We start from the raw sequence: 21,808 nt of genomic DNA on the forward strand, positions 1-21,808 counted from the left end.
ATGATAACCCACTGTTTCTTTGCACTTTGGCTTCCGGGAGTATTTGTTATTCGCACATTTCAATAAAAAAGGTTCACAAAAGGTGTTCAAAGACAACTAAATAGTACAGGTCATTGCTCGCAGAGCTATGAAAGCTCCAGCCAGAACTATGGAGATTTGAAGCTGCGACTGCAGAGTGCACACAGATGTGCAAAGTGAAAGCCAGAAAGCCTTGGCAAAGCCAAAAGGTCTGATTTTCACGTACTAATGTGTGCAGCTCAGGCATGCACAAATGCTGCCTGCTTTGTTAGCATATTGAAGCCAAACCTATTGCCTTTGGGAGGAGCCAAGATGGCGACCGGAGCAGTCGCTTGAGCGCCCGGCTCCGTCGGCCCTTGGCCTCGGACTATCATCCTGATTCCTATCCTTGCCGATTTTCGAGGTGCAACGCGTGCGACGACGCGCTGACTGCGCCGCCGCTTTCCCGAAGTCTTAGCCCGCCCGGATGCCGGAGTTTTTGGTGCCTTTGTTCCCCGCCCTGGACCCTTGCTCTACTGTGGCCTCGGCCGACCCCCTGGAATCGTTGCAGTCACCGGACCCGCTGGTGCAAATCTGAGCCCGAGGTCCCGATCCCGCCTCACGCCACGCATGGTCGCCAGAAGAGCCGGGAGAGAGACGCCCGGACACCTCCTGTACCCTGCATCTGATGGGCTGGAGCCAGAGGGTAAGCCCCGGTGTGGCGGGTCTCCTACCCCGCTCTGTGGACCACGCTGTGGAAGGCTGCAGACCCCCTTCTTCTATGGTCTAGTCGGCTGCAAAGAGAGCCTGAGGGAGGGGAAGAGACTGCTGGCTTTCACCTGTTGCGGCGCAGACCTGTTGGGAATTGCCTCCTTGTCACGATCCCCCCCCTGGCCACGGTACCGTTCAACGGTAAAACATGGCGCTGATTGCCTGCTCGCTACTGGGGGGTGATGCTCCGGTCACGCCCGCTGCCCGCTTCGCCCTCCCTCTACCAGACTCCAGCTCCCCAGTGCCGTCCCGGATTGCGGCCGTTGGGGGGACGCAGCTTCCGCTGACATACGGCTCCGTTCTGGCTGCCCTGCGGGACTTTCGTCTGCAATTGTGTGTCGGCTTGCAAACGCTGAGTGAGCGGTTCGACTCTACACTGTCTGCTGCGGGCCGTGAGCGCCCCATTTGTGATCAACAAGACGTGAGTCTGCCAGTGCTGTGGTCCTCCTGCGGGGAAGCAACGACTGGGTATAACGGTGCTACACTGGTGTCTGCATTTGGCTTTCCCGGCGCTCAGGATCAATCGCTCTCCTGCTCAATGGCAGATACTTTGTTTCCCCGGTCATTGCCGCCTGCTTTGTTGTTGCCTGCCTCACCGGGCCCGCAGGAGTTTCCAGCTGAACTACACCTGGCGACCTCGAGGAACTGTTCACGGTGGCCTGCGACTCCTTTTATGTGGAACTCATGTACTTTACAAGCCAGGTCTGGATTTTATATGGTGTGCAAGGGGACCTCAATAGATGATCGGCGGCCATTTTGTGACTCTACTTCTCCATCTTCTCCCAAGTGGCCATATTGTCTTTGTCTGTTCGGGATGCGGGGCATTCACGAGGGGGCGGGTCTAATCGTACGCCCGCGATCGGGCCAGGGCTAGATTACTTTCTATCATCATGGCTTCACGGCCGGGCTGGACTGGGACTGGAATTGTCTACTTATGTCGTGCGCACTCGTCGCGATCTGTCTGCCTTCATTTCCGTGGTGTTACATGCTATCTTCCCACGACCGCCTTTGGGTGTAGTGGGGTTTCAGTGTGTGGAGGCTTGGTTGGCCGGTGGTGTCGGGCGCTCCTGAGGATACGTGGGCTCCTCCCCGCCTCCCTTCTTCTTTCTTCTCTTAGTTTCTTTACTCTATTCCTACTTTCTCTCTCGTCTATATTTCGGGTTCATTGGGCGACAGGCACTATGCTGGGGGGGGGGTAGGCCATAGCCTCCGCATTGGTGTAGGGTGGGGGGGTAATTTACTGTTTTTTTTTTTTTTTTTTTAGTTCTATGGGCCTCTTTCTTTCATGTCTCTGCGCTATACTTGTTTCGATTCGGGGTCCGGGTGTGGGGTGGATTGAGTGGGGGCGGCTTTTAGGGGGTGCGTATTTACTACTGTGAGGATCCTGTTATCTAATTGCATCGCCTTACTGTATGATATTTTCTATGGCTGTTTTAATGATGCTGCTGCTCTCCAGTGTATGAAGCCGACTTGCGGACTCGAATCTCCTTGTTTCTATCCTTTACTGACTTTTTTCCCGATAAAATTTTTTTTTTTTGAAAACCTTAAAATTAACCTTCACTTCTCCTTCCCCCGGTGTTAAGGCTCCCTCCAGTGTATGAATCCTGAATCGTTGCTAATCTTGACCTTGACGCACAGGGGTTGTATTGTTTGTCTCTGTGCTCAACCGTATTGTGGCCGGCCTGATGGTTGTAGGCCCGTATTTGTTCTTTTACTATGCACAAATAAAGGTTTTTAATAAAAAAAAAAAAAAAAAAAAAAAAAAACCTATTGCCTTTGCCAATGCTCACTTCAATCTTGGGAATTCCTAAAGCTAGGGCGCGGCAGGGCCACAAATGTTATTTTGATGCTGATTAGTTAGAAGTTTGTAAACACATCGATATGTAAAAGATGGTTAGTCATTAACAGCGGATGTGCTTGCCTGGCTAACAAGTGAAGTGCTCTTCAGCTTTCCCGCATGTCTCATGCAACCACCATTCTGACACCACTGTTCCTGAATGTGTTGAAGGTTGAGCTCATCATGGGCTTGACAATGCAAAGGGCCTGATTAGGAGTTCAGGCGTTATTTATCGCCCCTGAAAAATAACTATACCACGGGAAATAATATGCGGATTTTGGTGTTTATACGTACCATATAGTAAATACCGTATTCTTTCCCCTGTTAAAGTTTAGTAGGTTTGAACTGCCGAAATTTAACAAAAGTTGAGTTATTTCATGCATTGGATAAATATTGGATGCGTTAAATACCTTCAAAGTCGTAATTCCAACCCATGAGTAAACAGGGGTTAACGCATGGTTCGGAATACTACAAGCAATTCTTAATCAAGCCCAAAGACTCCACCATCTCCGGCTGGCTGAAAGAGGAGTGCTCTAGTGACTCCGACAATATTTCACATTGGAACATTACGGAAGCCGGTAAATATTTCATTAACTAGAGTGCTGGATTTACAGGGTACTATCTATTCGAATTTCAATGCTCAATGTCTATAAATAGCACAAAGATAAAAGGGGGTTAGGTGGGCTGAAAATAAAATGTATAGGTACCTCTTGCAGCTTTTTTTCAATTTCCTTGAAGACGAGGTTAGCTTTGAAGTCATGGACTTCAACAGCGGCACTGACGGGAACAGCTTGGATGTGCCTGGATCTGAAGGGAAAGGAGAAGATTTGAACAATCAGTACCTTTAAAAAACATGAGCGAATACATGCTTAAGTGATGGAATGCACCTACTTCTCCAGTTCTACAAGTGCATGCGCTGTTAACTGTTTTTTTCGGTCTGTCGGTAGCCAAGTCCTTCTGATTTTACTCAAATCATATAAGGATACTTCCTATTAGGGCCTTCAACTAGCCCTTTTCCGACACTGGTCTGTTGAGTGATTCGCATTTCCTTCCACCTACTATAGCATACGGAATGGGGCAGAGGGTCAGCCCACTTCAACCATTGATTAACATCACTGTGAGTGAAGACATTCTGCTCTTTCACAAGGAGTACATACACAGAAAAACAAGTTAATTCAGTTCCTGGTACTACTATGGCAGTGTGTGCTTTTGAAAACATAAGAACATTTCATGCTTTAAACAATTTTTTTGTATTGCCAAGGGCCCATCAGCTCCCTCAACAATAAAGTTTTACAGAAACCAAGACATAATGAAATAAGCACTGACAAAAAAACGAAAAGGTAAGCAGCTAACACCAGACCTATTGGCATTGCCAATGCTTATTTAAAACTCGAGATGACATTCTCTCACCTAAAAGTAGGGTAAAACTGCTGTACCTACAATCGAGTTTTACATTTCGACGGCAAAAGACATCTACAATGACGACTCATGGAATGTGGGTCACCACAAGTAAGTTTTCGCTTCTTCTGCCAGCAGTACTTGGCATTCTGGGACTTTTACTTCCCACTTTACAAGTTTGGTGTTAATTGTCCCAGCATGCTAAGTCGAGTTGGCCAAAAATCCACACGGTCTGTTTAAGTAAAAGAACAAAAAATTGTAAGAAAAGCAGAATGTTATCATCTGTGCTCTTTACAAAGCAGGCCACATGCACTGAAGGGTCCCTGTCACTTTTTCTAATTTTTCTGAAGAGTGAATTTTTATAAAAGTGCATTAACTCGTAGAATTACTTTAAAGCCAGTTGCTTAATCAAGGGGGAACACTGCAAACCGTTTTATTCTCCAAGCAGCTTTTTAGACATGCTCTTCGGCTGCAGCTATCCTGTTGTGTTTTGTGAGGACTTCGAAAGTTTCTGTGTAGACCATGTCCTTCCCTTTTGCGCCCCTCCAAATTTCTACACAACTCAAGTGGCCTTGAAACAAGACTGACGAGGTCCAAATTAGAGCAAAGTAGTGCTAAAAAAAATAGGGAGTCTGATCTTTTCTTTCTTACTGTGGGTCTTTTGAGTGGCATGCAATGTCTCACTCCTAAGAGCAACCGAGGAGCACGCACTGTGAAAGAGGGATGGCAAGGGACTGGAAATTGGCATTTGCCGGAGAGTGATAATTCTTGATTTTCTCCTATACCATTATACCATTTTATCTAAGGATCTGTGATGTCGTATAGCGCTACCATAGCTTAAGAGGAATAAATATGCTTTACAAACACCCAGTAAAGTACAAAGGAAGGAGACATTTCTTGATAGGGGCGAAAGCAGCACAAAGGGCTCAACCGGCGGAGTGGGAAATATCGAGCAGTAGGCCACAGTCGGTTCAGACAGGGCCTGGAGAGGTTAGCTTCTGTAGCCTTTTGAAGGGAGCAGATCAGGCTGGGTTCTGAGTGACATGGAAGGAAGTTCCAGATACTGGTTGTGGTGCTGGTAACCTTGATACTGCTTGAGGGCAGCTGCATCCAGAGAAGTCTGAACCCTGGATCCCCATATTGGTGCCAAGGGGACAAAGGGAGTCTCGCTTACCCTCGAGTGTCAGCTGCAGAAGGTAAGAGTGTGAAGATAGAGGGCCTTCTGGATGCACACAACTATACACTGGATACACTTGTCCACTGAAATATCGGACCGATGATAACGTTACCTTGACTGAAGGCTTTTAGAAACCATTTACTGTAATTTTCTAAAAGTAATGGGGTTTTACAGTATTATGAGTTGACTAATTTTACTGGAAATACGTGGTAGAGAGAATGTGCACGACCACACGATTTGCGTTGGAAATTAACTCCTACCACAACACGACGGGTGTGCGCAGCTTCCGAGACGCACAACCGGTGTTAATGCGATAAACCCAGCATGTTATATGACACGACTAGAGCACTTTAAATCCTGTGATTGCAACTGCGTTTACTTCTACACTTTCATGACTGCCCTGCAGTACAGAAAATGTCTTACCTACGTCATATACCTTCACCCAAAACACAAATGAACACATGCGTATTATTTTGTTCCATCCAGGAAGTTTCTAGGAAGATTGCAGTGCATTTCTGCTGCCGGGCCCTGCAGAGAAAACTTGGCTCCTGGCTGCTACTACCCTTTGCCCTAGATAGCCATGGCGCTGCCCGGCCCTCTCTCGGGACGTTTCCACACACCCACGCTAGAAATGATCTTTCTGGTAAACTTTCCTCTAAAACCCGTTTCTCGTTCTGGCCTTTTCAGGATCTGCCGCGGGCTGCGAGCATGAGTGACAGCTCTGTCGTCCATACGGTAGACGTCTACTCCCCGCCTTCAGTCCCACTGCATCTCAGAGCCAAGCAGACATAGTGGTGAGCCCAGCGCAAACTACTTATTTTATCCCACGTTTCTGTTCTCTAATGACACTAACAAAAGAGGAGAGTTTCGCCTTTGGTTTTCAGGGGCGTAAGGTAAGCCCCTGCGACGCAGCCTCTCTCGCCAACCTTACGGCCCCCAATCATTCAGGGTGCTTCCACATTCAGCCTAAGGCCAATGAATTTCAGTGAGATATGGGGGACAAAATGGGCCCCTTCACATTCTGTAGGAGGTCCCCACCACTTTGCATTACGCCACTGCCTGCTTTAGTAGAATTACTCAACGAACCCACCCCGTGTACCAGCAAGGGCATGCAGGGACGCCATGAATCCCCAATTTGAGCAGCTCTTCCGTTAGATATGGCTCCGCCGACTTTAAAAAAAACACTGCCCTCCAAATACAAGGTCATAAATACCAATGAAAGACAGAGCTAAGGGTTGGTGGAACACATGAAACACAGGAGAATTAAAGGAAGTTTGAGGGATGGATAGAAGCATGGAAAGAAGGCTGGGGAGAGGGATGGAGAGACCCATGCATGGAGAGAAGAGTGAAGAGATGGAGAGAAATATGGAGAGGATGGATGGGAAAGATGGATGAATGGAAAGAAAGGTGGCCAGATGGAAGAAGTGGATGGATCAGAAAGCATGGATATACACAGAAAAGGAAAGGATAGAGAAAAGAGGGACGGATGGCATAAGAATGGACTAAAAAAAAAACAGCCCGAGACAAAGAAGGAAGGGTGGAGGGATGGATGACCATTTCTAGATTTATTACAGAATGGAGTGGTTGCGAAATGTCAGTAACCAGAACGTTGGTAACAGAAAGCCCCTGGCGACTTGAGCTTAGGCGAAGTTATCAGCCATTAACCTCAATGACACTTTAACAGCCTCTGAAACAGAACGAGAAGGTGGCTTTAGTGAGCTCTCACAACAAGAGCCATCTCAAGTGCTTTAATTCTGCTTTAGATACTGTTGTTTCCCTTTAAGCCATCTCAGAGACATAGTTGCCCGTCATGCCCATGGTACAACACTTCTCCAAAAAAGCTAAACTTGTCTGCAAAAAAACGTTATAAGCTGTGGCAAACAAATAATGCACCAGAAGCTAAACTGGAACACAATGCTACTCTAAAATCTCATAACAAGTAGGTATTTTTAGCTAAGGCAGATTCCTTCACAGATAGGAATTTTAGCTGCTTGCAACCCATCCAAAGACATCTTCTCAGTGGTTCTTTCTCTATCCTGTCCTCCATGTCCAAGGTAGTCCTTCTAGCATTTGATCAACTCTCCAATTTTTTTGAGGAGAAAAGTTCTAAAATCTTTGATAAATTACTGCCTCCCATAAATACATATGTTGACATGGGCATTTTGCTTGATTTAGGGATCCATCTGTCCTACTTTCGACAAATGAGTTTCACACTTTTGCAGTTTGATCATACAACTTCGGGTGTGTTTAAGGAACTGGATAGTAGCTCCATCAAGATCTCAGTGTGGCCCTTTGCCACCTTCGTTTTGGAATTTCGTAGCTCCTTGTTTAGTCAACCCTCTTTTGAAAATTTGCAATAAATCCCTTGCAAAGCAGCTGTACCAGTAGACCGGAAAAAAGTCCTAGGCATGCCTTTACTCAAAAAGGCCAATGCCAATCCATTTATCTTAAGCAGTCACCCCCCCCCCCCAATTATCTTTGCAGCCTTGCCCAGTAACAACTTTGAAGAAATGTGTCACAACACAAGATTCTAGACCCAGCTCAATCAGGCTTCAGTCCTGCCCATGGGACTGAAACCACCCTAGTCTCCATCCCTGATGAACTTTCCTTGTCAGCAGACAACAGACAGTTGGTTGCCCTTATGTTACTCGATGTGTGTAGCACTCAATATGATATCTCATGACTTTGTTGTCAAGGTTGGCTGAATCGGATATTCAGGGCCTACCTCTTCCATGTTACAGGTCTTATTTGTAGGGCAGGAGTCAAGTTGTTCATCTCCTGCCTTTCCGTTCTAAATTCAAGGCATTGGCTCCTGGGAGTGGCCCAGGCTTCTGCAACAAGTTCCAGTCTCTAACTTATACATCCGCCGGCTAACTCAGCTTTTATGATCCTATGGGGTTAAATTGATGAACTGTGCAGATGACATCCAACTACTTACTTCTGTTGACACTACAGTGTACAATGTTGTCGCTGCATTCATGGGTGTATGCTGCCAGTGGCATCTTGGCGGTCTCATAATTCCTTGAAATTCAGTGAAGACAAAACGGACGTTCTGTTCTAACAACTGATTCCCTCTTTTTATCCACACTAAATTCTGGCTGCTTTGGGACCTGCTGAGCATGTTCTCAATTTAGGATTACATCTGAATAATAAGCTCTACCTTACCAAGCAGGTTAAACACTCATTCTCTTCCTGTTTTACACTCTTGGTACGAAAAATGTTACAAAACTTCCAGCTTCGGCTCTCTTACTGATGTTTGAGTTTATTATTCTAAGTCGCCAGGGCTAATGCAATCCTCTCTTTCTGGGCTCATCTGCAGGCCTTCTGAAAAGGCTTGAGGGGATTCCTAACTGTGCTGTGCATTATGCTGGCCTTGCCATATTTCTGCTTCAATGGATCATTACTCCCTTCACTGGTAACTAGCACTGAAGAGGATTAGCTTTAAGTCACTGTGTTGTCTACATAGGGCCTTCTATGGTACTTTCTTCAGCAGAAGTTCCTATATTACCTTCCTGTTCGTAGGCTGCACTCTTTCAACGCTTACCTGGTTGACTTCCCAAAGTTTAACAGCAAATTCAGGTAAGTTGAGTCACTCACTTCTCTTGGTCAGCGAGCCCAATGGCTCAGGTGCGGACAATGAGTTATAGTTGCCATATTGGCCTATTACTGTAGAGGATAAAAGATACTCAGTTAGAAACATGTGTAAGTATCTGATATGTTGCCGAATGTGAAGCATTTCTAAAGCATCAACATGTTGGGAGTGTAGGTCCAGCTGATCTCATCATGAAGGGAAGGTGAATGATATTCTTTAAAGTCCAGAGGTAGATGATATGTGACTTTTAAAGGTTAAAATCAAACATGTGTGTTTCTTTGCTCTGTCCCATGTTAAACAATGGGGGGGGGGGTCGGTGCGTTGTGGTTAGTATCATTAGTCTAACAGATACATGATGTATTGTTGTTTGCACGTGTTTCCGTAACACATCATATTTTGTGCGTGCCCCCTGTAATGCTAAGGAGTGCATGTCTTCTGTAACACTAAGATTTAACGTTTCCCCATTATGCGCGGCATTATCATAATGGGAAAGTGATTAAAATGCCACAGGACCTCGGCCGAGTGGTGTGGTGTGGAATGTAGCGCAAGACTCCTGTAGTGCAGGTCATCTATGATGCTAAGGTTACTATTGCCCCATTGCTTTAGGCGATGCCATAAGGGGAAGGTAATTATGAAATCAACAGGACTGGAGCCGTGGAATGCATTCTGCACTTTAGGTTGCATGTTTCTTTTATGGCCAAATCAAAACTAAAGCCATGGTGTGTGTAGTGCTGTCAGCCTACTCAAAACTAAAGCCATGGTGTGCGTAGTGTATTGCGTGCTGTGTGTAAAATTAGGGTCATTTTTACACATAAGACAAACTCCGTGATTGAGAGTCTTGTCATACGTGTTTCTTATGTTTGCGTGGGTAAACTTAACTCGGTGCCTTCTAAAAAAAAGTCCCTGTGGCGTGGAACCTCATCTCGGATGAGGTCACTGTCAGAACTCTCACAGTTGACCCTTCTTGTAAGAGAATTCTGAGGGATGACAGAATGGATGGGGTGTAAAGAATAAACCTCCCTTACCGGCATCTGGTCGTCTTTTATCACTACACCACAGTTTCTGTCGATGAGGATGGGATTTGGAACCACGCTGTGCAGGTCATCATAAAGCACCTCAACAAGGCGAGAGGCAGCTCCGTATCACAGCTGTCAAGTTTAGTAGGCGGAGTTTGTGGTTGTAGTTCGCAAGTCTCTTAATCTAGGGGAGCATGAGCTCTGTATTTCTTCGGATTTGGACAGGGAGTCTAGTGTTGGAGTGCCTCCGACTCGGTCGGTCTGTTCCTGTTTAGGAGTCTGCGGCCATTCGCCCTCTAGCTCTTGTGACTCTGTATCACATTTTCATCCTAAACTGAGCGAAGGGAGTCTTGAGGAACGACTATTCGCCCTCTGACTCGCAGGAAGGGTTTGCCTCATTTTGCTTGACTAGTGCGCGCAGAGGTTGGGTTCGGAGGAACTGCTATTCGCTCTCCAACTCTCGTGTGTGGCTATGTAGGAAGCGCGTAGGAAAGTCTTCCAAACATTCAAGTTTTTGATATCTACTTAAAAAATGGCATAACAACTAAAAAAGGTCTACCTATCGGCTGATAAATAGAATCTTCAGGAGACGTTGAGTTTTGTTAAAAGGGCCGTTATTGGTTCTTTATCTTTGTCTTTGGAATTACCTTTGCATTACCATATTTCAAAATGTTTAGCTTTGTTTCATGTGGTAGCATCCTGCACTAGATTTAATGATAGTAGCAATATAATTTATTAATATTGGATTGAGAGAAAATTAGAATACTGTAAGTCTTAGGTATGCAAAACGTTACATCTCTACCTTTTTTTCTGCCCTCGCCAGGTGAACCACTGATTGGGTGGTCAAAGTAGAAAAAAGTATTTTGGAATTATGCTCGGGTTTGTGGCACTAATTTGAGTGCTGAACGTACAAATGCCCTCCTCCTCCTTAAGTTCTTCGCTGCCATCAGGCTGCAAATTTTCAATGTCTACAACTCTAGAAAGGCAGTCAGCAGAATAGTTGCTCGCCCCTGGAACATACTGGACAGTAAAAGAGAAATCTTGAAACCCCACATCCCAATTCCGTATGCAAGATGATATGGAATCCAGTCCCTTCTTGGCGAAAACCTCAATTAAAGGTTTATCATCAGTTTTTGAAATTGATATCCCAGAGTAATTGCTTAGATCTCATAATGGACTAAAACATCGCTAACGACTCTCGCTCAATAACAGATTAGTTACGTTCCGCACTTCACTCGCTCGCATGGAGTGACCTGTTTAAAGCAAAAGTGTTAGTGTGTCTCTAACTAATTAAGTTTTGATGGTAGGCGCCATTTGAAGAATGTAATTACTGGTGATGTTGCGTAATCGCAAAAGGAGTGGATGCCGGCTGCTTTCCATGTGTGAATAAGGGCAGGATATTCAATGATGAGCAAATAACGAGGTTAGGATCTTGTATTAGATTTAATGATAATTTTGATCAGGAGCTGGGCAGGAAACCGTGTTAGAGGTGGACCTGCTTTTCTAATAATAGTAGTGGGCATAGTGCTGCATAAATAATTATTTGGGCTGGGAATTTTTAGTTCAGAGATAGTGGTCTTGGAAGATTTCTCAAAAGAGGATCAGGTGGTGGTCAGCTACAGAAGGTCAGACAGTGTGTTTCTCACAGAGATGTTTGCCTTTCAGTCTGTGCCTATAGAGGGTGTGCGGGGGGTGGGGGGGGGGCGAGGGGGAGAAAGAGTTCAGTTCTTCAAAGAGCCATGGGATATCATCATTCAGTCCATGGTCATACGTTTTCAAGCGGTAGACCCATCTGTGTTCCTTTTCGAACATGATGCACTCAGCATTCTCGTTGGTTATGTCTAGGGTTTCTAGGATGACCCAAAGTAGGTCACTGGTCGTGTGTTGGGTTATGAAGTGGTTGCTCATCTAGGTAATGGACTTTTTATATCTCATGTTACACAGATGTTCCCCAATTCATTGCTTGACCTTACGGCAGGTCATTCCAATGTATTTTAGATTGCATGGACAGGTGATCATATAAATTGCGTGGGATCCATTCTAGGTTGTTGGTCAGTTTTGATGTTTTTGTGGTTTGTGTGAGAGGCCATACAGAGCAGGAACCGCAGGGATAATGGCCACTAATGGGTGTCAGACCCCAGGTTGAAAGCACGTCTCTTTTTTAGTCTTCCTTTGTGTATGTCTTGTGTGTATTAGGAGATCTCAGATGTTTTTACTCCTTTTGTTGGAAAATCACGGTTTCGGCCATTTCAGAGTACCAGAGGTAAGACAGCGTCCGTGTTTGTTGATGGCTTGTTTGACTAGGTTTGAGGCTGTGCTGTATGTGGTTACACAGGTTAGGACTTCCTTGTCTTGGGCTCTAGTGATGGTCACAAGGAAAATCTCCCGGTTTTGGTTGCGAGGTATTTTTTGCCATTTTGATATTATTTTATTTGAGTAGTCCCTTTTAGTTTTGTACTTAGGTCCTGAGCCTGTAGTTTTCAATCTTGCGTTTTGCTGCAATTCCGTTTTATATGCAAGAATTGACTGTAGGGGAGGTTAAGAGCACGGATGAAAGCTGTTGAAGGACAGGAGACAGTTTTTGGCAGTTGGTTTATAGTAAGTTTTGGTTTTCAGGTTGTTGTCGTCTGTGAAGATGGTAATGTCTAGGAAGTCCAGTGTGATATTATGGACCATATATGTGTTCGCCACTAGAGTTAGGCCAGGTGTAGAACTCTGGTAGCTTGTCCTGAGTACCCTTCTAGATCAATAGAATATCATCTATATATCTCTTCCAGAAGTGTATCTTGGATCTGTAAGGGTTGGTGTTGTGAGGATGTGTCTTTCTTCAAAAGTGCTGACCTATAGCCCTGCCAGACTGAGAGTGAACATGTTTCCCTTGGATGACCCATGGGTTTGGATGTAAAGGGTGCCTTCATATTCAAAAAGGTTTTCAGTGAGGGCTAGGCGGCAGCACTCAAGGATGAAGTGTCTGGAAGTGTAGTATGGCCAATTTTGTTGGAACAGGATGTCTTCAATGGTTTGGAGAGTTGCCTCCTGGGGAGGCTAGGATATAAGCTCTCTACATCAAGGCCCACTAGAAAATCGGTCTTAGGTTTATAGTTGATATCTTTTAGTAGGTTAAGGAGGTCTCGAGTGTCTTAAATAGGTGGGTGCTTTTTAGACTATTGGCCTGAGGCAGAAGTCCACAAATTGTGACAGTGGTTCCAGGATGGAACCAATCCCTGACACAATTGGGAGTCTTGGTGGTGGGAATCTGTTATTGTGCATTTTATAACCAGAAAAAAGGCAAACAGGGAACCTGAAGACTTCTCCAGTTCACAATTGGGAGCGGAGAGGTTTGATGCTGCAATAAACTGTAAGAAAACTCAAACCTCTGAAGTAATCTTTATGTGCTTGGTGTATAACGATGCACTATGAAGAATTGAGGCATAAGAGACACTAAAATCCAGAAAATTGTGCTTTATTTGCACAGCCTCCGGTGACAAGGAAGAGACTGAGACTGAAGCTGGTTGAGTATGTATACAACTGTTAACTTTGATTGGGAGGCCAGCACGGCAAAAGTATACACTCGCTCATAGTGGGCAGCAAAAGAATTAACTATACCTCAGTCAACAAGTAACTGAAAATGACAAAGAACAGACAAAGTCGAATACCTGTTTGTTTCCATTCAGATAACTCACTGGTCACACATGGAGTCACTCACATCCTATTAGTTATTCAGAGCCATGTTACCCTTTGGGTGACCATCCACAATAACAATTATATTACACAGTGTTGATCCAGTTCTTCAGACTGTGGCGCACACAGAGGTGCTGGGCACCCTTTCAGACAAGTAAAGCTTTATAATCGGTGGACCAAGATGCTGAGAGGCACTATGAAAGCTCATTACAATGTCAAGAACTTTTTCTTAGTCTTTACTTCTCGGGTGGCAGAAGACCAAGGAGCCAAGACTTTCTTTTGAAGAAAGACTTAGTTTTCGAAACCCAGATACAGCTACTATTTTCAATAATCTGGGAGCATTAGGTTGCTCTAGCAGTGGTAGGACTTTAATTTACAAAATGGTTGATGCTTCAGTAAAAAATATTAGTTTACTAACATGATGATCAAATCAACGGATGTGACTATTCAGATGGTTTAGAACAGATCAGGGATGTATGTGCTTATGCTCTAGAGCGGGGAAGAACATCTGTCTTCGCCTTTCCTAATCATCCTAAAGTATCAGGATGGTGGGCTAGTAGAGTGCAGATGTACGCATTTGTGGCTCAGTGCTACTTATTCCTCTGTTGGGGAATGGGTATCCCGGTACTAAAAGAGGTTTGGGATTTAACCGGCAGGGCACACTAGAAGGTGGTAATTTTAGAAGCAGTCCAAATGAATTTGAGAACTGATGGAATTGGGTGTAGTAGCATCAATTTTCATCTCTGATGCTGGTGAGAAAAGTCCAAGTCTCAAAGATGCTGATTGCCACATAAAAGGAGTGTGCCACACAAAAATAACCTTCTACCCTAGCAATAATCGGCCTAAGTCCACAGCACCTTGTCTAAGGGGTTTATATTCAGGAGGCACAAGCTTGCCCTTCAGAGGTGGCTGGTAATCCAAAATACAAGAGTTAATGTTCATGTTGTAACCTTCACAGGTGAACACTGCAGAGCAGCGTCAGTGAAGGGGAGATGCACACAAGACGATCCGGGCCAAGAAATGTTTTGAGATCTGCAATTAGCAGTCAAAGCCCCGCACGGTTAAAGGTAGCAGGGTTCGGTTTCATGGGGTACAATGAGAAGTACAGGGGAAAAAAAATCATACGTTGAAGGGTCTCTTTGTTGATCTGGGCTGCGGCACTCTAATTTTGATACAGGGTCTACTCAGAGATTCAGATAACCACAGGAGGTTAAAAGAAGCTGTTCCTGATGGTTGAGCTTGTTCCAGTACTCTGCGTGCATGGCTGCCTGCTTCTTTTGCTTCAACGCACAGCAACAGCAGGTAATTCCTTAGCCCTAGGGACTCTACTCCAAAAGAGGGCAGCTAAGTTGTGCTCCGCCACTTGGCCAATTTGTCCTGTGTGCTGGGACATGGTGAATTCAAGAGGTCAAAGGTGAGCTTATCAGATGGTCAAAGACACCCACCACATATCTAATAGTTGTGGCAGAATTTCTGAAACTATGACGAGAAAAGGCATCCAACAATATGCATTATGTCTGAGAATTTCCTGCAGATGGACCACAAATGAGAGGCTGGTGATGGGGCAGCAGCTTTTCTACTCCAGCTGGACACAGGATATGGGAGATCAGACAGGGTAGAAGGGTACATGTTATTTGTCTCAAGTGTTAGAAAGTGGCCATGCCCTTCCTTTGCAAAATGACATCACATTGGATGTCACAGCTGTCCGGCTAGAGCGTGCTCAAAATATTATTTTGGAACATACAAGTCTGCTCAATTGTAGATGCAGCCTAGATACTCACAATACTAACCTACACTGGAGCGAATATAGGTGAGTGGCAATGGATAGAATCTAAACCAGAAACATGTACAGTACTTCTCATTTGCAAAACATAAATGTAACCTCACATTCATAGCACATTTGGAGGGAGTAAGGGGTGTCTAGTATGAAGGACTATGCAGAATTTTAACAAGGATGGCCCATATTAAGCCACCCTGCGAAGGGTGTAAGTAAAAAAAAATGGCTTCTACCCCATAACTTCTAATCAGCTGTCACACTTTCAAGCGGAGCTGTTCAGGCAAAATCTAAAAAGAATATTAAGGAAATTATAGCAATGGTAAATAGCAAGCAACAAGTCACAAAAACCCTGGAAACCATCCACGGTAGAGAACCAGAGGCTATAGGACCTCAAGGTTAAGCTGGCCTCCAGACAAAACCTGTTATACACAAAAAAGCCAACCTAGTGATTTTCTTAAACCAGTTCCTTATCTGTCACATAATGTAATATATTCATGTTGTACCAGCCTGCTCCTAGCCATACACAAAGATGAGACGGGATGTTCTCACACACCACCAGTTGTCATGCTTAACCATAGGACTTCCCACACTTTTCAAAAACCCCGGTTAGATGAAGAACGGGTCTACACCCTGAAATCAGGGAGTCACTTATTACTAAAAACAGATCCGTGAGAAATATATATTTAAAAAACAATATGGTAATCCAGTCTGACTTATGCACTAGATGCAATGCCACTTGGTATTAAAAAATAAGAGTGTGGAATAGGGGAACTAGTAACAGCTCAACTAAATTGTCAATATGTTTCTGCCTAGTGGCTCAACAGAGTCTATACCTCTCGTCAGGAAAGACATAGGAACCTCGGGTAGCATAAATAAATGTACATACCACTATGTCAGTGGTCTAACACTTGTTGCCACCCTACGTTCCTAGGTACCCTAATTAAGGGTCATTAAGGGTCATCTGGCCCCCATGGCGGAAGGGCTCAGGAACGCCTTTAGTCACACATACACCAAGGAGCGCTCCTTGCCTGCCACCTACTGGTACTGGCTCCTTCCTCCCGATGATCTATCATTGGAAACATTTCTAAAAGATTAAAACTGAAACATTTGCTCTTCAATTACACTCTTTTGAAATAAGGTATAGTGACTAGATGGGCTGCAAGCAGCAAATAGAGATTCGGTGACTTCCTCTGGAGAGCTGAATTCAATCTGAACATAGGTGATGGGATCTGGTCTGCTCATACCAATTACAAATCTGGCTGCGTCATGGACAACGGATCTAGAGGGGATATAGAATATGAATTTTTAAACACCCCCTTCTATAGCATTTCTTAAGTAAACTTTGAACAGCACCAGGGTGTACAGCGATTCAACAATCAGTGTGAGCTAAAAAGGGTTTGTTCCAGTGAAAAGGTGGAGTTGGCAAGAAGCAAAGGTAATACCGGTATCAATATATTTTGGGCCATCGGAGTTCAAAAGCTAATGGAACGGTCTTAGTTGATTCTGGAACGGTGGCTGCAGTTACATCCAAAATTATTTCCTGAATTCATTTCTGAATGGGAAAACCATGTCGCCCCCCCCCCCCCCCCCAAAAAAAACACCACAAATTCCATCTTTGATTTATTTTAGGAATTGCTCCACACACAAACAGAATACATGGAAACTCTGGTGTCACGAGGGGGAGGGAATTCTGCCTGGGTTGGCTTAATCCTCGCTTGTTGCAAGTCACAACTAAAAACTAGACACACCAAACCACAAAATACAACATAGTCTTTCAAAATCGTAATTGTAACAAAACTCACTGAGATTTTAAAACGCCCTAATTGACAATCACCCCCGTCATCCAGTATGCAAAGAATGTTATTATGCACCAATCACAGAATGAAGTCTAGATGACATCATTCATAAGTACATGTTAGGACAGGGCCTAAACAACCTGGTCTGCCGAATATATTTCAACAGGTTTCTCTAAAGGGGAATCAGGTTTGCTGGACAATATTTGGACAGGTTATCTGGAATCAAAGATGGGCGAAGGTGCATCTCTGGAGATATGCGTGTGTGCCTATACTGCAATAGCAGGCCCTGCTGAACAGTGGATTTACTGTACGTAAAATGTGTAGATAATAACTATATAAAAAAGGTACTGTAGTACAGAATTGCAATGCATTGCTCACATCAGGGTTATCCCTGACTGTTGCGAAAAGATCGGAATTTTATTGTTAAAAGGAAGACAACCAAACACCAACAATGACCAGAAGAACAGCCTCTTCACAATGCCACAGCTGACCTGAGGCTGTAACTGGAACACCTACAGTTTTTTTCAGTGCAGCACATTGAAGGCCATTGAAAGAAGTTAAATATATATCTCTAACACAGTGAAAAGTTAAGGAGACCTTCATTAAATTGTTGTGACCTTACATTTAAGAAAAATATTAAATGTTTGTTTGTCTTCTTTGACTGCAGTTTTAAGATGTAAAAAAGTCCCTATGCATTCCAATGAGGTAGAAGCATAAAGAAAGAAGGGGCTAAGAAAATACTTGTGCGGGTTGATCCAAAATGTGACTGACAATGTCTCCAACCAATGGCTGAAGGAGACTGACGTAAAGCACACTATATGTGTATATAAACATTTTTGGAAATAGGTGGGGGTGAGTGGTACTTGTGGAGTTTCACTCGGCGGAATTAACAAAAAACTCTGCGAGATTCCAAGGAGTTCTGCAAGCCGCAGAATTCCGTACGTTGCGCTGCTCATGCTGATTTTTTGTGCCAGAAGATAGTCCCAAGCTGTACGATCAGCACGAATGGCACCACCTGGCACGCCAGAGCGCGTTGTTTCTTTCTGCCACTCGAGTAGATTTTCAACGCAAGTGGCAGCTTTCTCAATGCGTGCGGTAGCAACCTGTCGTGTCTGCCTGCGTTGAAAAATCTCACCGGGAAGCAGTCTAACACTTGCTTAATGTTGGCAGGCTGCGCACAAGTTTTTCCGGAATTCCACGGTCCAGGTGGAGTGGGCAGAAGTCCACCAGAGGAGCAGAGTATACCAGCCACCCCACCCCTAAAAAAATAATTAAAAAAATATGTCTTGTCTTATACCAAACCCACAAAATGCCATTCTGTGTGAAGTCTTTTTTAGGCATGGACTCTTAGTATGTACAATTCAAGTACATACACTTGATAATCTGTCCTTACCTTTAAGCAGATTATTTTGGCCACTTTATATTAATATACATATTTTATGGTCTCAGTTTGCTACATTTCATTTTCAGTTTTAATTTGCGTTTTTTCGGTTTGTTTTTTTACTTTAACAAAGACATACAATGGTATCTCATTACTATTTAAACAGGAGAGCATCAATATAACGGATCCAAAGCAATGCATATGTACTATCACCAAAAAAGTATTTGTCTAGCCAACCATGCTGTGCCACAAGCTCATAAACGGTATACATATAAGAGAAAATGTCATAGAAGCTATGAACCCATGTCTCCCATTTTTTAAGCTATGACTATCAGGCAGGTACATTTCTTGGTGGATTATAATGAAGTGTAAACCTTTCCCAAACATTTTAAGTAAAGTGAGCATTAACCACACGAAATCCAAACTGGCAGTCCATGTGAGAAGTCTTCTACGACAAGTCCATGTGACAGGAAAGCAGAAGATAAGTCTTTATGCTTGTTGAACATTAACACTCGAGTAGGTGTGATGGAGAGTGCAGAAGGACACTAACCTTGTGAGAAACAAATGGGGATAACGGGTGAAGAAAGGTGAAAAAAGGGACACAGAAAAGAGGGCAGTCGATGAAAGAGGATGAAGGGACACTGAGGTTACATGGTTCAGTTCCAAATAAAGAACCGATTTATACCTCCAATCTGCTTGCTGCTAGTTCTTGAGTAAGCAACACACAGTAGGCTTTACATCCTGGCCCCTTCCATCGATGGCGTATAGGAAACCTACACACAACGCAAAACTCAATCCAGAACAACCTCTACTGTTTTAGATCACCAAAATAACCATTAAGTTCAAAACCTTGCTCAACAGATTACCAGATGGGATTCACCAAGAGCTTTAGCACAGAGGTCTTTAAGAACAGTCTACGATGGACTTTCAAGAGGGAAAACGGTGTAGTTTAGACCGAATTCCCAATTTATTTAATGATGTGTACTGTTGAAAGTGTGCTCTCAAAGAAAGATTGCCTTATGTTCAACCCAAAGCCCGCAACTATACTACTACTCACTGTGGTGTGATGTTTTTAACAAAGACAACGTCGGACGGCGAACAGAAGGTATTTTACACATGCACTTTCACTGTATTAAAGAGGTTGTGAATATGGAGACTATAATTTTTCAGTTTGTAGAAAGATGTTCAATCAATAGAAACTACTTTAAAAAAAATGTTTACTTATCATCACTTAAACAAAAAGACTATAAGATTGTTTTAACTCTGAATACTAGAGAAACATTATCCTTATTAACGTCAGAACACTGACAATCACCCAGGTGGCCTGTTTATTATTTAGAGAGGAGAGGCAGTAATCAATATTCTGAGAGCTGATCACATTGCCTGTGAACTCTGCATGGTCTTGTGGTTCAAAGTGGATTAGTGTCGACTTGTTTTGTCTTTATCTGCACACACAACAGCTCGATTCTCAGGTGGCAGATGTGGAGTTGCGAGAGATCCATTAGATAGTGACAAATGTAATGAAAAACCTCCAAGCAAACATAACAGAAAGTTTCAATTCTCTTAAGGACTCTGAGGCAAGGATTAAGCTGATCTTTCTCCACTTTTATTTCTCCATCAGCCTTACATAAATAAGGAAAAAAAACTCAAATTACATACGCAATATCACAGTAGAGCCCTATTTTCAAAGCCCAAATCTAAATGCAGCACAATATTAATTCTAGTGCTTTCCTACACAACTATAGTAGTCCTTTAAATACAATTTTTACGGAATGAAAAATGTAAATGAAACAAATGACGACTCCATATTAGACAAACAAGTTTTAAACAGAGACAGAAGACTTGCATCAACTGTGCACGGGCGGCAAGAGGACTGGAGAAATTCTGAGGGCTCACTGGCGAGCCTTGAAATTGCACAGCTTTGTGATTACCCATTTCCCTGAAACAAAACAAATTAATTTTGGTATGTGTCCTAGTGAAATGATACTGGGGTAAGATAAGTTACAAAGTTACATAAAATGCCCAACTTACATGTTTTGCAAACAGCATCTAAAAATAGGCAACAGACACTTTTGGAAGTCAATTTAGTAGACAGTTCACTGATAAAACAATGTCTATAGGTATATACGCTCCTTGTGTCAACGAGTGTGAAAGAGAAAAAAGCTTTTAAAAGGAAGTGACTTAAACTAACTCTCTGAAAGTCTTGTGTAGTTTATGTATTCGTTAGTTGTAGAGTTTCCCTTCATACGGTAATCCTTAGTAGACAAATTGCCTTAAAACACTAATCGTTAAACACAATTCTTTGGTAGAGGACACTGTGGCATAAACTCTCGTAGTGTGGAATAATACAGTAGTTTCCAGTGATATTAAGTGGGCAATGTGCTTTATTTCTCAGCACGAGAGGCAGTTACATATTGCTCCACTCGCTCCTGGTTTTAGAGTATGAATCCTTTTAATGATCAGCGAAAGCAGGTGGACTGCTCGCCCTGAAAAACACGAGGACCATTTTGAGATCCTTTGAATTACTCTGGGTGGTGCAATGTGGGAATCAGTTTAGTGAACTGCTACATCCATCTCCTAACGGAAAAAGTAAGATATTTACATAAATATTTACTAAATATATGTTCTGGAGTCTTTCAATATATATGTATGGCTTACAAAACTTGTACTGCCATTCCAAAATATTTCCTGGCTATTAAACAGGTCAATTAGCATTATGTGTTTCACCACAATAATGTTTGCATTGTACTTTTTAAAATGCATACTATAGCTGTCTCTGGCTTCGCCAATGCTCCATGCTGGCATTCCTACACGTGAGCCAGTGCGCAAGCGCTGCGAAGAGCTGTGGTAGTTCAGTACGGAGAGAAGCTTCACACCCTTATTTTTCATTGGCTTGTGTGTTTGTCCTTTGTAAATGCTGTCTTCTGATTCATTATGAGGCCTGTTAGTCCCTCCTTGGTACAGCCATGACGTCATTTCTTATCCTCCCATGGCTACTGGCCCCTTTACTTGGTTGTTACACGGGGTGTGTACTTTTTTTCGTAAATTGTTTTCAATGCCATAGGTCTCGCATTTTTATGAATCTGCAACGGGGAGATCACGTCTGGGGGGGGGGGATCTGCGTCTCCCCCTAATGAATCTGCGAGTCCTCGGCCCCTCCAGTTTCTGAAGCTCGCCTCAGTGATTGATCACGTATCTGATGGGGCCTGACACCATGTAAACATGTCTAGGGTGCCCTTCTTCTAGGCCACGTTTCCTATTGTGAGTAGGCTAAATTACACAGACTTGTCGAGTCCCTACACAAAAGGTAATAATGGAAGTGTGAGCTCCACAAACTGTGGTTCGCCACGGAGAACTTGCCTATCTTCGGTATGTGTGTGTTTTA

The 21,808-nt window shown here is 43.6% G+C and overlaps 1 protein-coding gene across 2 annotated transcripts in view; it reads right to left on the reverse strand.

Annotated features, from left to right (window-relative positions):
- The window catches only part of LOC146834956 (sterol carrier protein 2-like), a 372,999-nt gene that overhangs the window by 52,262 nt on the left and 298,929 nt on the right, over positions 1-21,808 (reverse strand). For both annotated transcript variants that reach the window (XM_085602598.1, XM_085602597.1), the window contains one exon: positions 3,313-3,412. In XM_085602598.1, coding sequence (XP_085458724.1) covers positions 3,313-3,412 — 100 coding nt within the window. The remainder of the gene's footprint in view (positions 1-3,312; positions 3,413-21,808) is intronic.

Source organism: Triturus cristatus, chromosome 4_2, assembly GCF_964204655.1.
Source record: "Triturus cristatus chromosome 4_2, aTriCri1.1, whole genome shotgun sequence".
Lineage (NCBI taxonomy): Eukaryota > Metazoa > Chordata > Amphibia > Caudata > Salamandridae > Triturus > Triturus cristatus.